The 19,188-nt window shown below is 41.3% G+C and overlaps 1 protein-coding gene, 1 long non-coding RNA gene and 1 pseudogene across 5 annotated transcripts; 1 reads left to right on the top strand and 2 right to left on the bottom strand.

The window, feature by feature from the left end:
* Positions 1–4,259: 4,259 nt before the first annotated feature.
* Positions 4,260–12,067, bottom strand: LOC120743274 (T-cell surface antigen CD2-like). Of its 4 annotated transcripts, XM_040046861.1 has the most exons (8): positions 11,802–12,067; positions 11,121–11,264; positions 7,373–7,660; positions 7,070–7,149; positions 6,601–6,781; positions 6,460–6,489; positions 6,252–6,335; positions 4,260–5,368 (listed from the first exon to the last, which is right to left on the bottom strand). In XM_040046861.1, exons 2-8 carry the CDS (start codon positions 11,200–11,202, stop codon positions 5,316–5,318), a joined length of 798 nt encoding a protein of 265 aa, XP_039902795.1. In that variant the 5' UTR covers positions 11,203–11,264; positions 11,802–12,067; the 3' UTR covers positions 4,260–5,315. The 4 variants fall into 4 exon arrangements, with proteins under 4 accessions (XP_039902795.1, XP_039902796.1, XP_039902797.1 ...); XM_040046862.1 differs by having other exon boundaries at positions 11,121–12,067; XM_040046863.1 differs by lacking the exon at positions 6,252–6,335 and having other exon boundaries at positions 11,802–12,064.
* Positions 12,068–12,676: 609 nt separating this feature from the next.
* LOC120743277 lies at positions 12,677–13,041 on the top strand. The gene is made up of 2 exons (XR_005698135.1): positions 12,677–12,795; positions 12,875–13,041. It is a non-coding gene; the product is annotated as an uncharacterized LOC120743277 (long non-coding RNA).
* Positions 13,042–16,599: 3,558 nt separating this feature from the next.
* LOC120743285 lies at positions 16,600–16,718 on the bottom strand (annotated as a pseudogene).
* Between the last annotated feature and the right edge of the window lie 2,470 nt (positions 16,719–19,188).

The following is a 19,188-nucleotide window of genomic DNA, read 5'->3' as shown; positions in this document are numbered from 1 at the left end:
TCATGGGCCCATTTCCTCGCACAGACAGAGGAAACCGCTATGTTCTTGTGGCCATGGACTATTTTACCAAGTGGTCGGAAGCATACGCCATCCCAGAGCAGGAGGCTGAGACTGTCGCTGATGTATTAGTGGAGGGGATGTTCAGCCGCTTTGGAACAGCAGAGACCCTCCACAGTGACCAGGGGCGTAACTTTGAGTCCAAGGTATTTGCTGCCATGTGTGAACGCCTTGGGATTAAGAAGACCCGCACCACCCCACTTCACCCCCAAAGCGATGGACTGGTGGAAAGGTTTAACAGGACGCTGGCCCAGCAGCTAGCCATCCTTACCTCAGAACACCAACGGGACTGGGACTACCATCTTCCCCTTATCCTCATGGCCTACAGGTCGGCAGTGCAAGACTCCACCCAATGTACGCCTGCCCTGCTCATGTTAGGGAGAGAGCTGAGAACTCCTGCAGAGTTGGCTTTTGGGAAGCCCCCGGACGCGCCAGAAGCACCACCAGGCCGGGACTACGCAAGGAAGCTGCAGGACCGGCTGGATTCTGCACATTCCTACGCCCGGGAGCAGCTGGCGAAGGCAGGCCTGCGCCAAAAGAGGAATTATGACATCACCACTAAGGGGAGGCACTTCCGTGCTGGGGAGCTGGTGTGGGTCTACAGCCCTAAGAGAAAGAAGGGACGGTGTCCTAAACTGGATAGCAGCTGGGTGGGGCCTTGCAGCGTCCTAGAGCGAGTGGGGGAGGTTGTTTACAGGGTGCAGTTGCCTCCTAGGGGGAGGATAGTAGCGCTGCACAGAGACCGGATGGCCCCCTACAGAGGGCAGTCCCTCCCCTCCTTTCCAGAGGGACGTGTACAGAGCGTCCATGACCCTGCTCAGAGGGGCCCCCAACCGGGGCTGCGTTCCCCTCCCTCGGACTCTTCACCCCAAAGCCCCGACGCTCCGCGCCCACCTCAGGGGCTCAGGAGGTCAAGGAGGGAACGTAGGCTACCACCCCGCCTCAGAGACTGTGTCGTTCCCTCGGGGACGAGGAACTTATTGCTGGGGGGGCAGTGTAACGATGGTTAAGTGTTATTGTACATGTTGGTTATCTCTGCACACTGTTGTTGTTCCTTTAAGATTCATGTTTGGTTGTGCTGCAGGAAGTAGGGAGGGTGGTGTGGAGGAAGGGGAGGGGGGACCTGGGTTCTGTGTTGTGTGGGTGCCAGGCTGAAGAGAGGTGTAGCACGAGGGCGCTCTCCCCTGAGTTAGCAACCCGCTTGCTTATGTGCCGAATAAACGGACAAACTGAGACCCAACCGTCTGGTTCTTGTGAATGTTACAATATAATAAAATAATAAATACATACAAACCCAAATCTTGCTGTTTTAGCAGCATCGTACAGTCAACACAGTTCAACTCATGCTTGGTTTCAGTGGAGAAGTGAAGACCTTTGTCCACAGAGTTTTCAGCAGCTTAATTATGAGTCAGTTATTTGAAGAACTCTCTATATGAAATATCAATAAAACATGAAATATTGTCCTCAGCTGACAAACACAAGTAAAACTGCCATTGTCTTATTGCCTGTACACGTCATCATCACAGTGGGCGTCTGCACACAGTCTGAGAAAAGAAAATGTGATCATGTCAACATTATAAGAGGTAATCTTCATAATACATTAAAAATAATAATAATGCTGTATGGCAAAACTAGACAGTAACTTTAGTACATTAATAAACCAGCAGTTTTCTGTGGGTTAAATGTGTGACTAAAATGGAAACAGACAGAACATTTACTATAAAGTACATTTGTATTACCAGAATGAATGTATGTATAATGTGTTGTTACTTACCTGATACACACAAATGCACACTCGGTAAATTTCCCCCCACATTTATTCCCTCTGTGCTGTGAAACTCTGGTCTGTATCGTCTTGACTCGTCTTTGCTCAGTTGAATCAGCATCATCATTTTTCCCTCTGATCACCTTTTTCTGTCTGCGATGAAAGATTATCCTTGCGTCCTTGAACCATCTCAGGCTCTCCGATTCCTTTAACTTATATTTAAGTGACACAGTGAAGTTTGAGCCTGTTGCAGCGTACACACAATCATCCCGAGAGCCTTTGAAACAGAAAGATGGAGAAAGAGATTAGCCATGTTAGAAAGGCTCTGATTTCAATTTATAAAATTTGAAGGATATTATGTTATTTATACTAAATTCAGGGCTGTACCTAAACTTTGTTCCATCTACAGACTTCTTACAAATTTCCAAAGTAGCTGCCAAGAAATCACGATGCAGATAAAAAGTGTCAGACACTAACATTTAATTTCTGTGTTCATGAGCAACACTGCTTTGCAAAGGTGTCCACATAGCATAGCTTGAGTTAGTACACAGCATGTAAACACATTTTCTGCATGTACAAATATCTTTGTGAGAATTTTCAAAATCTCCATGGAGATGTTATATCGTGTTTTAATTTGATAAATCATTGACAATCAGCTGATATTTCACAATCTTCTCAATAATGTCGACTACTTTAGAAGCTGACTACTTTTAGATTGACTGGAACTTTTTCAGATCACGATAATCATCATGACATTGCAAAGAAAACAAATATACTGTGAGTGTGCAGGTATTGTTTTGAAGAGAAGAGGCCTCGTCTGCTCTCATAGATAAAGAACAAAGCAAATGTGATACTTAGAACAAAGACTTGCTTCAGCAAATAATATATTTAAATAAAATCTGTGATTATATAGTCGGAGATGTTGAAGAGGTAAGCAAGAACTGTCCTAATTTGGGTGATTATTAATAATTTAGACATAAAATATAAATGTATGTTTTTCCAAAATGACTTCTTCTTAAAATCTGATAATACAAACTGATTTTTGTTGTTGCCGCTACAGGGTCCTTTTCGTTTTTTCTTTCACTGTCAGAAGAAAGTAAATTAAATTAAATTGCATAAGAAAATTAATATCCCGTCATTATTTTGTAAAATTAAATGTGTATTTTATTTCAAATAAGTGAGAAACACTTCTGTGAGTGTCGTGTGGCAAATAAGGTATGTATTATTAATTTCAGGAGATTCGGGGTGTCCAATGAAGCAAGATTAATGGGTTATTGAGATAAGCTGAACCTGAGTCAGAGCTCAAACTCTGCATCATGTTGTCACTGAAATGTGTAAGTACTCCTGTTTGGACGTCTATGCAGAAAATGTTCAAATGTTCTCTGTTGTTGTTTTTTAATTACAGCCCAAAGCTGCTGACAGGTCTTTTTTAAATATTGCTTGAACTGCAACTATAAAAAGATGTAAGTGCTTTTTATGCAATTTTTGCAAAGATATGTGTGGAAGGAAACCATGACCTAGGACAAACTGATGGCATAAGATGTAAGTACAAGTCCTCCGGTTTGATATGCAAAAAAAAATTATTGCGCTAACTTATGTGATTGCAGTTCTACAGGGATTTAAGAAAAAATATCCTAATTGAGGTTATAATTCATGCATGACAGGGTTAAATAACAATAATTACAATGACACACGTCATACATCTACAGTAACATTAAACGACCAGTGGGTGGCAGGGTATGGACACATCAGTGCCCAGTGTTGTGGTTTATGTACAAGTACACCATCAACCAGTATGTGTGCAAAGGGCTAAATGTGGCTTCTGACTTTCCTGTGCAATTCTTCATCACTACAGAGTTCTGCACATAATCTGAGATCGGATTATATCTATATAATGTTTATACATTAATATTATATTATATGAAGAATTGCTGATGATGCATTAAATATATTATTGTGCTAAACTGCATATGTTACAACGAAAACATGCAAACCTTCTTTATTAGCTGCAGCTTCAAATTTGAGCTGCAAAGTTGCTTTTCCCGCATTAACATCACCATAAGAACAATTTAGTTTATTTCAGCAGTGTTAAATTGACAGAGAGCACACAGTGTGTTAGGACGATTTGTAGGTCCAACATTTTTGTCTTTTGGAGACTTTCACTTATATATAGAACATAAGAATATAAGCATGTGTGTGTCATCACAGCACGTATAAAAAGGTAGTTTCTGCACTGTCCTCTCATTTATGGCCATACCACCCTGCACACGCCTGATCCCGGAAGCTAAGCAGGGTTGGTCCTCGTCATTACTTGGAGTCCTGTAAGCTTTTTCACTTCAACACACAAACTGCAGAGGGCGCTGCTGCTCTCTCAGTGGAAAATACTGTTTCTCTTTTCTTCACCTGGTAGTGGTTTTGAAATAATGAACTGTGAGGCGAGAGAAAAGAGTAAAATAGTTTATTTTATCAGTAAAGATCAACAGAAGGCACGAATAACAGAAGCCAAGGGCAGAAGAGAGACCAGTGTCAGTATGTTATACAACCATGTGATCAGACAGCAAAATATACCTTTATGTCCATCTAGCTGCAGGAGTTCATGGGTAAATCCTTGGAAAGCTGAAGAAATACTTCAGCAGGACAAATCGCAAAAATATATCCATTTATAATAATACACCTTTTCTACACGTCGGAGCAAATACACTCTACAAAATGCAGAAAACTATCCGAGGACATGAACTGTTGATGCGTTCATAAGGAAGGCCAAGCTTATTATTCACATTAGAGTATTACTGATTAAAAAAATAGAAGCAGAACTTTTTGTCAAACAGAAGAGGAACACAAAACATTTCAAACAGATGTTTATGGGAGAATTCATAGGTCTGAAAATACAAGTCAGTCCCTTTCAAGCAGTTTAAAACAGAAACAGTAAAGGAATGCCATGGCTTTGAGATACTTTGGTTGTAATACAAATCCCAGAGTTCACAAGCAAGAGGACTACAGAGATGGCCATGCTATGCTATGCTAAATCACAACTGTTTAAAGGTAACATTTTAAAAAACCAAAAAGTAGAAAAAATGTTAAAAAAGTCAAAATATAAGTGTCATCACATTTTTACAAGGACAAGCTTTTCCACACAGACAAGTAGACGACAGTATTCCAGGAATAATCTAGTTTTTCCACATCTTTTAAAAATACTGTAACACATGAGTCTTTAATAAAAATGAGTCCATCAATGTTGATCAAATACTGATTAGCACTTGTTTAGACTGATCGTCTATATGGGTTCATTGACCTGCTCCATTATTGTGTGCACATTTAACCCAGTTTATACAGTCAGTGTACACAAACGAGGGGTCCTAAACACACCGTTTCATCTCAGCACTGAGGCTGGATAATGATTGTATTTTTTCCTGTTGTCTCACTCAGAGGTTCTGGGATGCTGCTGGTCACGATGGCGTTTAGATGAGTTATTTGAGTGTTGCAGGCCAGCTCACTACAGCTGCTGCTGCTGTTCCTGAGTGATCTGTAAACGAAGCTCCTCCTCCTCTGTTAAAATAAGCATAGACGACAGGTCAGAGGGAGAATCAGCTCAGTTCAGTTGTGTCAATACTGCGCCAAATCATAACAATAGTTGATGCGAGACACTTTATATTGTCAAGACCCTACAGTAATCCAAAGAAACAGAAAACCCCAACAATCATATGACCCCCTATGAGTAAGAGCTTTAGTGACAGTGAGAAGGAAAAACTCCCTTTAAGCAAGAAACCACCAGCTCAGGGAGGAGGAGCCATCAGCCGCCACCGGTTAGGGTGAGAGGAGGAAAACAGGACAAAAGACATCCTGTGTCTTCACATCACAATCATCTCTCATCATTTCTCGCAAAACCTGCTCATACTAAGACCCTGGCTTTGATGTGGTGTTGTCAGCTAAACAAAGATGAGCTAGAATCAAACTTCATCTGCTTTGCAATCAACGAAATCTAAAAGCTCAACACATCTTGGAGGTGTCACTCAGATTTTAAAAAATAAATAAAAAATAAAAAGGAAATGAAATCCAGACCACAGACCGCCCAGTCACAAAAAAGGTCATTTCTGCAACACGTGATGATTTCTGACCATGTAGTAAAAGATAAACTGCTCAAAACATTAAAAACCTAATTTCCTTCTTTGACACAATAATTTGTGTGTCATCTGTAGCCTAATCCAGCATCACATGCTCAGACTGGTTTGTTTAATCCTAATGTCAATGCTGCACTGTGAAATTCATTACAATGGCTAAACCTAAAGAAAAATGAACTTATTGTCTCAATACTCAAGGAAGGAAAGTTATTGAGCTTTCAGTGAAGTATACGCCCTGCCACCAAACACCAGCCAAAACAACCCAGCAACAAAATAAAAAAGGAGACGACATTTTTGAAAAGAAATCTTACGGATTTTTTTAATCCGCTTTTTCCGTCTGGACTGGACACAGCAAATGACGACAACAAGGATGACCACCAAACAAATACAAATGCCTGATGGTGAAGAATAACAGCAAATCGTGTTTGACATGTTAAAGTGGGACTAGAAATAGACAAATGATGAGTTCATTGTGTGAAGTTTAATTCCTCCACATTTCATATAAGATGTGAAACATACCCACAGCGATCCAGATGCCACTGTGATCAGCTGCAGAATAAAACAACAGGAGCAGAAATGTATTTATTTGGAGATGAGTGACAGGTGACATGATATCACATCATACTTGCACAACCCAGTGTCACTGACTTGACTACTCACAGGGCTTATAGCATTCTTGTTGAACAGGCTGACTGATCTCAGAGCTGACGGGGTTAGAAACATTGCAAGAGAAACGAGCATTTAGCACGTCTTCGGCTGGCCTTGTCAGCTCCTTGCCAGTCTCTTTTTCTGCCACAGGTTTATCACCCATAAACCATTTGATCTGAAAATTATTTTCACTCTGTAGACAAACAGACAATTAGTGGATTTAGTGGAAGTTTCAGATTTTAAGTCTAACATAAAAAGTTCAACCTCACCAAAATTAGAAATATAATAATCTTTTCATACATTTTTGGTCATTTTCCAGCCTATATAATTAAATAATACATACATAGAGACCCAAGCCTCACTGAAACAACATCTGAGTAAATGCACACTGCAAACTACAGATTCTTCAACAGCTTAATTATGAGTCAGTTATTGGTAGAGTACTCTAACTTGTACCTGAAACAATAAATATTGTACTCACCTTAATAACATTGCAAGTAAAAGAGACATTTGTCTTATCACCTGCACACATCACTGTTACTTTGGGCTTCTGCACACGGTCTGAGTACAGAAAATTTCTTTATATCAACATTATATAAACTACTGCTGATAATGCTTTTCTACAATAACCAACACTGTTGATTGATAAGACTGAAAAGTGACGTCATAATAAAACCAAACACTCTTAATGACAAAGTATGACTAAGACAGCTTAGCACACTTGCTTGTTGTGATAGAAGTAGTACAAACACAATAAATACACATATGATGTTATTTTCCTTACCTAATACACACAAACGCACACTCTGTAAATCTCCCCCCACATTTATTCCCTCTGTGTAAACCTCTGGTCTGTATCGTCCTGACTTGTCTTTGGTGAGTTGTGTCAGCTTTAGTGATCCAGTTGAATCAACATCATCATTTTTCCCTATGGTCACCTGTTTCTGTCTGCGATAAAAGACTACACTTGTGTCCTTGATCCATTTCAGGTGATCTGATTCCTTCAACTCATATCTAAGTGGCACAGTAAAGGTTGATCCTGTTGCAGCGTACACACAATCATCCTGAGAGCCTGAAAGACAAAGAAATAAAGAGGAATTTCATGACAAATTAAGAATAGTCATGCTAGTCATCAAATTTGAAGGAAATTATTATTTTTTACTTCTTGGTGTTTTTTTTTTTATGTTTAAAAGGTGAATGAAAACCTGGTGTCAAGAAGAAACAAAAGTGCAAAAACATGCATGCTCAATCATCCAGGTAATGCCAAAAAGTTGATTCTGTTCATGTGGACGTAGCATTTTGTTTGGGAGAAATGTTTCGTCACTCATCCAAGTGACTTCTTCAGTCTCAGCCAGTGATGATACTTACGGCATTACTTACTTCCAATAACAAGTAATCTAACTAATTACTATTCCTATCGTCGTAACGCCGTTACAGTTACTAACAAGGAAACGCGGTTCGTTACTATTTTTCAACAAACAGATGGTTGAAGCTGTGTTCAGCTTACCGCAGTTTATATCAGTTGCACGGAAGTAGCTGTAAGTAAGTAATCTGGACTCTACAGCTTTAAGCAGCTGTGCGCTCCCGCAGACGGTAATCACGATCACTGTCTAGCCCAACACCTGGGGGCAAAACAATCACATGAGTGCTGCTGTTTGACTGAGGAAGAATAAAGTAGTCGTGGTAAGCCAATCACATGACCACTTCAAGACAAAGCAACAAGGCGATATATACCAGTTTATACTGAGAGATTTTTGACGTTTAGCATGTTTGGAGTGTGTAGTTAGTGTGTGGTGTTGTGGATAGTTTTGTGTGTCAGAACAATGAGGCGACTGCTGTCTCCAGGTAGAAACAGGAGTGATACACCTGCTGCTGTCAGACCTGCAGGTATCAGGCTGTGATGTTCTCCTTTATAGTGGACAGAAATTATTTTTTTGGAGTGGCACAAATAATTTGTGTGGCATCTTATTGAATGCAGAACAGCTGATTGTTCTATAAATATTTTGAAATGGTTATTTAAAAAAGGGTAAAAGGTAAATGGATGCAAATAACTTTGTTGTTTGCAAAACTTGTGCATAAGATTTTAAAATTGACAATTTATATTTGCATTTAAAGTTATGAAAATGATTCATTAAACATGTTTGTGGTTGTTACAGTAAAAAAAATATAACTTTTTCTACTCTGATTTTATGTTTTGTCTTATTTTAGATCAATTGTGTTAATACAGTATGTCAAAATGAAAACATAACTGTAGATTCAGACACGTGAGGTTGTGCTGAAAAGAACGATACCAAACAAGGCAAATAAACTGTTTTTATAGGTGAAACGTGGAGGGAAAATCAAAAGTAGTTAAAAATGGCCAATTATACCCTGGACCCCAGAGGGTTAAACGTTGTTTTGTTTTTTTAAGTAACGCAATAGTTACTTTTCAAGTAATTAATTACTTTTAGAATCATGTAGCTCAGTTACTACTTCAAAAAAGTAACTTGCCCAACACTGGTCTCAGCTGACTGTAGGTTTCCCCAACCAGAAAGCTCCAGGCAATCCAGGAGAGAAGGACGACCGCTGCCTAAGCGAAGACTCGTAGTGATCCCGTATGTGTCAGGAGTGTCGGAGCAGTTGAGACGCATTTTTTCTAAACACTGAATCTTTGTGGGTTTCAAATCCCAAAACACGCTGCGCCAAAAATTGGTCCACCCAAGGATCAGGTCCCCCGACACAAACAGAGTAACATAGTGTACGCTGCTGAGTGCCAGGAGGATTGCCAGGATTTATACATCGGAGAAACCAAACAACCTCTGGCAAAGAGGATGGCACAACACAGAAGAGCCACCTCGTCAGGCCAGGACTCTGCAGTCTATTTACACCTACAGGCCAGTGGACACTCTTTCAGTGATGAGGATGTAACATCCTGGACAGGGAGGAACACTGGTTTGAGCGCGGCGTCAAGGAGGCCATTTACGTGAAAAGGGAAAGACCATCTCTGAATCGAGGAGGGGGCCTAAGGGTTCATCTTTCACCATCTTATCCCGACATGGACACACAGGGCGGCTGCTCTCTGTCCCAACAAAACAGTGTCTTTGTTTTGCTCTTTTTCTTGTGACACAAGGCCCACACAGTCGTGAGCTCCTTCTCAAAATCAAGAAAAGCAAACTGACTTTATCAATCACGGAAGAGCTATGAATTACACTGAGGGACTGCGGACTGCTTCGGAGGCACCTACATGTCAGTGCGCCCCAGGGTGGCTGTGGCTACAATGTAGCTGCCATCACCAGTGTGTGAATGTGTGGATGACTGGTTGTCTAAAGCGCTTTGGGGTCCTTAGGTACTAGTAAAAGCGCTATACAAATACAGGCCATTTACCATTCAGCGAGCCCTGCTACTAGATCTCGCACACAGATGGAACGTGTCAGGCGGTGCAAGAGGAAGAAGACCGGTAAGTGTGGAGGCATCCGGAGTAGGCTAGCAGCTAATTCACACAAATCCGCTATTTCCCCCCATCGCACTGTCCAACGTGCTCTCCCTAGACAACAAGCTGGATCAGCATAGAAGAGCCACCTCCACGGGACAAGACTCTGCAGTCCATCTGCATCTAAAGGTCAAAGGTCACTCTTTCGAGCATGCCAATGTTCACATTTTGGACAGAGAAGACATTTATGTCCACTGCGAGCAACCATCTTTGAACAGAGGCGGTGGTTTACAACAATAACTGTCTGCCATCTATAATCCAGTTTTGAGATCCCTTCCCAGGCGCCTTAACACCCATTCACAACCCGGGCCATCTGACCTCAGGAAATCACATGATAGGGTGGGGCCAGGTTTCACAATGAGCTCACCCGAAACCTTGGCTGTCACCTACACCTGTTTTCACACCTTGGATCATGTGATTAGGTAGGAGATCAATAGGGGGTCCATGACCCTCCTGAGGGTCTCCCCCAAAGGGCTTAAATCTGGGACTCTCCACCAATTGATCTTAGAACTGAAGAAGCTTCTCATATGAGAGGTGAAACGTCTTCAAGAAACTTGAAGAAAATTTTCTTTCCAATCTCCTTAGACTACGATTACCCTGACGACTGAGAACCTTCACAGACAAACTGTCATTGCCTACATTTCAAAGTGCATCAGTGATGTCACAGAGACCAGGACTGTCACTGTCCGGGCCAATCAGAAACCATGGCTGGATGTGGTGAGCCTAAGAACAGCAAGGGCAAAGCCATCACGCTGCATCAGAGATGTGAAAAGCCAATCCTCCAAGAGGATTTTGCAAAGCTTCAGTGACAGCAGAGATACTTTAGTTCAGCAATTATTGCTACATTCTAGGTTTTTTGATGGTAAAGCACATTTCCACTGAGAGCCTCATAAAGAAGCAGAGAAATATAGAAATAAAACTGCACGATCACTAAATCACATAGAACATCTGGCCAATCATAAGTGGCATCTTAAAGAACAATTTAGTTGAAAAGTTAAAATGAACTTTTCCTTTAATAAAGCCTGAGGAATTAATAATGAGATTCATTGAATTGTATATATACCTGTGGATCCGTTGGCTAAGCAGCAGAGCAGAAACACAGCGGTGATAATGGAAGAAGAAGACATCTTCTTCACTCTTCTCATCACATTCAGGTCCAAACAGTTACTCAGTCCAAATCAGGGATACATGAATATTCAAAGGCCTTCTAACGACGTGAAAAAATACAAAAGTGAGCAAAAATGAACAAAATGTATCAAACAAACAAAAACAGCTGCAAACAAAGCAGATGTGTTTTCGGGAAATTGTTGAGCCAATTGATGCAATCCAGACTGTCTAGCATGTTCTTAAGTTTCCCTTTTGGTTATCAACATATTATATTCCAACAGAAATATTGCCTCAATTTCTGGCTATAGAGAGTGAGGATGACGTCACCGAACACAGTAAATAGAAAGTGAAAGTGTAAAAAAAAAAAAAACACTAATTGAACAATAGACCAGACTGTGGTTAGAGCTGAAAATGTCTTTTATTTAAAGGAAGGAATTTACTGCGCAGCTCTCTTGCTCTCTCTTTCCGCTGTTAAGTCAGCCCAGCTCACCCACTCTCTCTTTATCAACACAATCATGGATACTGACCGCGTTCGTCTTCGGGGTTCACAGCACACATAACGTTGATAGATTTGCATCGATTTCTTACACGCGCGTATTAAAAACAATGATTCTGTGATCACAAAGTTTAGACCCACCCAAAGCAGTGTGGATGTGGACGAGGCCTAAATTGCAGTGAGGCTATCAGACAGCAGATGATGATTAATAAAGTCCATGTGATCCATTAAAAAAAAAAGAAAAAAAGAATCATGAATTAAAAAGATGAAAAAAAGATTTCTTCTGACTCGGGTGGAGGCGGTGTGATCGTGGGAACTGTGATTATCAAAGCGGAAGCGACTGCGGACCCGATCCGCCCCCTGAACTGTCATTTCCAGGATCTGTTTGGGATCATTGTGGTGGCGTGTTTTCAAAATGCCCTCATAAACATACTGAAGTATCAAAAAAAAAAAAAAAAAAAAATCCACCTGGCCATTTAGACAGCTGTATAAAAGTTTGGATATTTCTTATGAAAGAAGCAGTGTCACTCTGGCAACTATTGATTACATATTCCACCGCGGATTCCTCGTTTCCACTGATAGCAGTTTATTAACCTGGCATCAGGTTATCTCATACATGCCGCCTTCAGACAAAAAACACAAAACATGCTGGTTAAAATGAACAAAAGTGGAAGTAGGGAGACCGGGGATAGTTGTAACATTTTTGACATTTCTGTCTGTAAATTGGAGCTCTTTTAAGGTAGTGGATTCAAAATGTAATGCAAAGTATTTACATGTCTCTGCTATTAAATAGTGCAGCTATTTTCTCTGCAGCACAATTACCCATTGCATGGTATGGTCTCAAACACAAAGAGTGAAATGTTACAATTAACCCCATAGTCTGGGTTAGTTGTAACATATCCTGGGGTAAAATGTAACACAATGAAATAAGGGTACTAACAAAACATTAACGTGTAATCTTTGTTTATTCAACACATGAATGCACTTAGAGCCATTTATGTAGCTGTGTGTGTGACAGAATGCAGAAATCTAGCTTTTGAACATATTCCAACCCCCCAAAAAAGACAAATTATGGAATTTTCTGCAACTGAATATTTCATTAATTTTACGACGCTGGATCATTGCGTGACTTCACGTTAGTCTCTCGGCCAGTCAGTACGGATAGTCTGCCGCATTGTATGTGTCTTACGGCTGCCTGTTTGTTATCTCCCCAGGAGAAGCGTGGAGACGAGAGGGCAGCGAGCACGGGGTGCTCAGACACTGAGGAGCGGAGACAAGGAACACTAGCACTGGGAAGAGGACATTTCACGGGAGTCGGGAACGCACTGCGGATTTATTGTTATTTTCCATTCACTGTAAATAAACGCACTGCTTGCATTCAGAGCTCCGTGCCTGGCTCCTCCTTCCTCACATCCCCACGGTTGACGCTGGCCAACCGTGACAAATAGCTTTTCTTAGATTCATTATTAGTTCAACATTGACAAATAGTAGTTGACTAATATCAGGAGCCAAAAAGAAAACAAAAAACAAACTAAATAAATATTTCAGACGCTGAAAATAAATTATTACGGTTGTTTAAATTTGCTGTCAGCAAGTTAGGTCTAATACATGTAGTCAATCTAATGAATCAATATTACATGTAAAAAGTACAGAACTGAAAATGAAACTAAAATATAACGGTAAATGAACTGGTTCTTGTATAAAACGTTTCTACTCTCTACAACTTGCCTCATTCATGCACTCACTTTTTTCTATGCTTTTTCTCTGTAAGTGCTTTCTATCTAACATTAATACGCATTCATCCTCCCGATGGATGCATCGGAGAGCAACTTGGGGTTAGCATCTTGCCCAAGGATATTTGGCATGCAGGCTGGAGCAGGCGGGGATTGAACCAGCAACTTTCTGATTAGTAGGTTTCCTGCTCTACCTGAGCTACAGACACCCCAATTTGTGGTGCTCTGGAAACAACACGTTCTCATCCCAACAGGTAACGATGCTATGTGACAAATCATCGGTATGTGTAAATGTGTTTTTTGTTCTAATCATGAATCGCTTTGTAAAACAAGACCTGAAGGGTTAAAGTTATGGTTAGAGTTAATGTTAGGGATAGGGCTGGAATGGACGGCTGGAGCCTCTCCTCCAAGTGTGTGTTACTGCCGCGAACAGCATTCTGTTGTATTCTGTTGTATGCTTTTCTCTGTAAGCGCTTCGAGCCTGTACTTTTTTGCTTTAGCTGAGTAATGAAGTTGAATCAGTACTTTAACTTTCACTGGAACAATAGTATTTTTACTTCTACTTAAGAATGTCTGATCTTTTGCCAACTCTGGCTGTCTCTCAGTCTTGGAATACCCACTTGTTGTCCAGCGGTGTCCTGGGAATATGGGAACTAGACAGACTGGGGAAACAATGGGAGGAGACACAAAGATGGAATCACTTTTACCATCTTTGATGTATTTGCTGGTCGTCTTATTTCTTCTATTTTGCAAGCACAGTGTTGCAATCATTGTCTTTGTGGTACAATGACACAGGTAGAATGCAGGTGTTTTCATGTAACACGATGCCAGAAAGATGAGTAATGTGTTTTGAAGAGAAGATAAAACATCATGTTTGAACAAAGATAAGCAGCAGACACGTCTGTGTGTGAGTTATTCAGGTTCAGTAAGAAGGTAATATGTCTGCAGAATTTGTAATTCTTATGAAGATATTGCTTGTACAATAAATAAAATCCCTTTAACTTCTTCTGGAGAGTGTCTTTATATATTTAGTCATTTTGGGGCGATCCTTTATTTAGTAGTAACTCTAGTCGGGGATATATATCAGAGTTTACTTTCAGATATGAGCATTGTGTTTTCTGTGGATGAATGAATGAATTATTTATTTATGTAATTTTTGAAAGACTGGCTCATGTAAAATATCTGAAAGTATGACAAAGCTCTCCTGTTACACTTTATGGACTCCTGAGCTTCACCATGAGGGCCTGTCTTTATTCACTGAAATCCACTTTTCTAATGAATTCACAGTAATCACTGACACCTTCAGAGCATTACATTCATTAAAGACGTCTTCTACACCTACTCTTCCAGACGACCGACACATACTTCAACCACTGCAGGTTAACCAGCCACTCATCAGTAAAGCAAAAACTAAATGTAAATGTCCTCATGTGGAAAAGACTGAAACACAACTCCCATATATCACTAATGTAACAGATCCATTTAGGGAGAGTGAGAACACTAGGCTGGATGTGTTTTAATGCAGGAACATTCATCATGTCTTGAGTTCAACAAATCATTTACATTGAATATGTGAGCTGGATGGTTACACGATACAATGTGATTGTCAACAATAACTGCAATGAACGCTGGTTTGAGGGCGGAGTCAAGGAGGCCATTTACGTGAAAAGGGAAAGACCCTCTCTGAATCAAGGAGGGGGCCTAAGGGTACATCTGTCACCATCTTACAATGCTGTGATTGCAGCCGTTCTCCAACTCTCTGTGAATGGTACTCAAGACCATTGATCAGTGGTTGGTGATCAATGGTCATGAGAATTTGCATAATCATGATTAAGGAACTGACCTCCCAGCCCATTGTTCCTTCAGTCGGCTGGTTTCTCTGACTGAAAACGCTACGTCCAGAAGAACAGAATCAACTTTTGGAGATTTACTTCCCTGGATGATTGAGCACGCATCAAGACCTTTTAATCAGGCCAACAAATATCTTGTACTCAATTTTAGCAGCAGCCATTGTGACACTGATGATAAAACTTGTGTAAAAGTGTGAAGCTGTAAAAAAGTAATTATAAAAAAGCATTTTTGTAGCTGAATGTTACTGGATAGCTGTTTCATCTGTAACACATCAAAATAACCTGCTAAGGTTTAATAGGCTATAAGGAACACACTCACTTCCTGAGCCCTGGGCAATAAGAGACGTTTTGTGTTTTATAATTTATTGATATGTTTGATCCTTTCTGACCTGCGTTAATGAAGCAGTCATTAGAGCACCATGTCCGCTGTAATAGTTCTGTAGTTTGATGCTTGAGTCGTTGCAGACTTGTTGAAACTCCCTCACCTGTCAAAGCAGCGTCTTTGTTATTGGAGTCCAGCAGATGGCAGTGTTTCACTGTCTGACGGCTGTCTGAAGCTTCAGCTGGATTATTCGTTTGCTATGTTTGCCATGTTACAGTGGGGAGGAAAAACTCCCTTTTAACAGGAATATCTAGACATGAGTGATTACTGCAGTGGGGCACTATCTGTGCTATCTATAAGAAATGTTAGCAACAATAAAACTCTGAGTGTTGCGGCTCTTCCAACCAATGGCCGCGGCAGGCTAAACATGAGGACACCGATGACGCGCAACAATTAACGCACAAAATACACTTCTATATCATTTGCTTCTTTATTTCCGCATGCAACTGTCCGAACCACAAATCAACATATGGGATTAACTGTCCAACAAACTCACAGACTGCACAAACAAATAACTGCAACTTACGAATAACTGCACTAGCTACTATGTCAAAATTACAAACTGGTCTATGGCATCAATTAGTGCACAAATATACAAACACCATCAAGTTACAGTCCAACTATATCACAATCATTCAAGCTGCTATCAATTGCGATCACGTTGTGTTCAATTTGCATTCATATTGCGATAATATTACGATCATCAGAAAGTTTTGCCTCGTGCTCACCCTACCTTCTGCTCATCACATCAGGTGCTGTGAACAAGTGAGTGCAACCACATTTATCTTATACCACAAGCATGCGACATGCCACACACCCATGCACCAATACAGTGAGTCCATTTAAACCAACCGACTTAGTCAGACAGAGACAACTTATATGGCTCCTACAAGCGTTGTCATGAAGCTTTTCCTCAAGCTGCCTCCACTGAGTGAGCAACGGCGCCCTCTGCAGTTTGTGTGTGGAAGTGCAAAAGCTTACACGACCTGGTATTCCCAGGCGGTCTCCCATCCAAGTACTGACCAGGCCCGACCCTGCTTAGCTTATGAGATCAGACGAGATCGGGGGTGTTCAGGGTGGTATGGCCGTAAGCAAGGGAAACCCGCTATAAAAGACCTTTTATACTTGGCAAATGTCACACACTTTAAAATATAGGGTTGTACTAAGCTTCACATGTTACAGCGAAAACATGCAAACCTTTGTTGTGAACTGCAGCTTCAACACTGAGCTGCAAAAATGCTTTTCCCGCGGTAACGTCACCATAATAACACATGTTACTTTCTCACAGCACAGTGTTAAAGTGACAGAGAGCACACAGTGTGTTAGGACCATGTTGAGCTAGTTAATAGGTATGCCCTCGTGGTCATCTGTTGTGATTTTATTTTGAAAGGATGCTTCCTGTTATGCTGCAGAGTGCACGCGAGAGTTCAATAAAAACTAAGTGTTGTTCCGGTGAAAGCCGATGCCCCACGTGTGATTATTCCTCCGTATAGACAATATAAGTATCTTCAATATTCATGCAGATTCTGCTGGAAGACCTGTCTCTGCTAACAGGTTATGGGCCCAGGAAAACATTGAAGCTACGCCAGGGGAAAGTTTACCACCGGAAAAGTCGCAAAGTACAGCGTGTTCGGTGAGGGCTAGCGTGCTAAGTTAGCACCATGAATAAGCGTGCTGGTGAGCCCAGTGGCCGATGGGCAAGGTTGGTTTTTGACGGAGATGAGAAGAATTATGAACTGTGGGAGACAAAATTTTTGGGACATCTTAGATTACAAGGTCTAAAAGACAAAATATTGAAAAGTGATGACGAAGATGAGGACGACGAAGATAAAAATGCCCAGGCCTATGCAGAGTTAATACAGTTCCTGGATGATAAGAGTTTATCGCTCGTGATGAGAGAAGCTGCCGATGATGGACGCGAGGCACTGAAACTTTTAAGAGACTATTATGCAGGAAAAGGTAAACCAAGAATTATCAGCCTTTATACCGAACTGACTTCTCTGAAGAAAGCAAGCAGTGAGAGCATCACGGAGTACATCATACGCGCAGAGACATTTATTACAGCCCTGAGAAATGCTGGAGAGACACTTAGTGATGGTCTGCTTGTAGCGATGGTGTTAAAAGATTTACCAGAAACATTTAAACCTTTTTCCGTTCACATTACGCAAAGTGAATCAGAAATCAAGTTTGCGGAATTTAAAACGAAACTCCGCAGCTATGAGGACACTGAGAATATGCGCTTAATGGAACAAGAGGATAACATCATGAAGGCGAGAGTGCAACCCAGCGCGAGACCCGCAGCAGCTGCTAATGACCACAGGAGAGACATGTCAGACATAGTCTGTTTTAAGTGTGGCCAACGGGGACACAAGGCCAGAGCATGCCGCTACAGACAGTGGTGCGGTCACTGTAGGAGCAACACCCATCGAGAGTCGACTTGCAGGAGACGACAACGGAATGATGAAGCACGCACAGCCTCGGAGGAGGGCGACAACGCAGAGAGCGACGACACCTATGTCTTCCGGATGAGCGATGGCTACGCGGCACCTCAACAGCCACAAGACATCAGGACCAAAGGCCTGATGGTGGATACTGGCGCGACATCACACATCCTGAATGATAAAACAGCGTTCAAGAAATTTAATGACGACTTCCAGCCGGGAACGCACTGTGTGGAATTAGCTGATGGCACCAGGTGTAAAGGAGTGGCTGAAGGCAGAGGAGATGCAGAGGTGTGCTTGATTGACAGCAGAGGGAGACAGTGTAAAACAACACTGAAAGACGCTCTATACATTCCCTCATTTCCACAGAATATCTTCTCTGTGAGAGCGGCCACCACGAACGGAGCCACTATCATCTTTAAGAAAGGAAGGAACGTCCTTCAACACAGAGACGGTACAAAGTTTCACATCCATGAGCACAACAGACTTTATTACCTTGAGACTGTAAGTGAGTACGATGATAAGTGTAATAATTGTTTTGATGTGCAGACATGGCATGAAATTTTGGGACATTGCAATCATAGTGACATTCTGAAGCTACAAAATGTGGTTGAAGGTATGAAAATCAAAGGGAAAACTGACAAAGAAAGTTTGAACTGTGAGGTGTGTATTCAGGGAAAATTTGTCCAGACTAGGAGTAGAAACCCTGACAGGAGAGCTGAGAAACCTCTCGAGCTGGTACATACGGATCTAGCAGGGCCGATAGATCCAGAATCACGAGATGGACACAGATATGCATTATTGTTTACCGATGACTTTTCCGGTGCAGTATTTGTATATTTTCTCAAAAACAAAAGTGAAACAATGCAAGCAACTGAAATCTTTTTGGCCGATACAGCCCCACTCGGGAAGGTAAAATGTATCAGGTCAGACAACGGCACAGAGTTCATGGCAAAGAGTTATCAGGTATTGTTAAACAAACATGGAATAAGACATGAAACTTCAGCCCCATATTCCCCTCACCAGAATGGTACAGCGGAACGTGGCTGGTGAACACTTTTTGATATGGGGAGGTGCATGCTTATTGAGAGTGCCATACCAAAGGAATTATGGACATATGCA

The sequence above is a fragment of the Simochromis diagramma genome, unplaced genomic scaffold, assembly GCF_900408965.1.
Source record: "Simochromis diagramma unplaced genomic scaffold, fSimDia1.1 OVJJ01000595.1, whole genome shotgun sequence".
Classification (NCBI taxonomy): domain Eukaryota; kingdom Metazoa; phylum Chordata; class Actinopteri; order Cichliformes; family Cichlidae; genus Simochromis; species Simochromis diagramma.
This window is presented reverse-complemented; position numbering and strand designations above follow the sequence as displayed.

What these genes read in the sequence shown, in the direction of transcription:
- LOC120743274 (XM_040046862.1), bottom strand. Translation starts at nt 11,202, where the DNA reads ATGAGAAGAGTGAAGAAGATGTCTTCTTCTTCCATTATCACCGCTGTG. An exon ending in ACAAGAATGCTATAAGCCCT is followed by an intron (nt 6,490 to 6,600) that starts GTGAGTAGTCAA and finishes TTTATTCTGCAG; the next exon opens with CTGATCACAGTGGCATCTGG. An exon ending in AAAGCGGATTAAAAAAATCC is followed by an intron (nt 5,369 to 6,251) that starts GTAAGATTTCTT and finishes TTATTTTAACAG; the next exon opens with AGGAGGAGGAGCTTCGTTTA.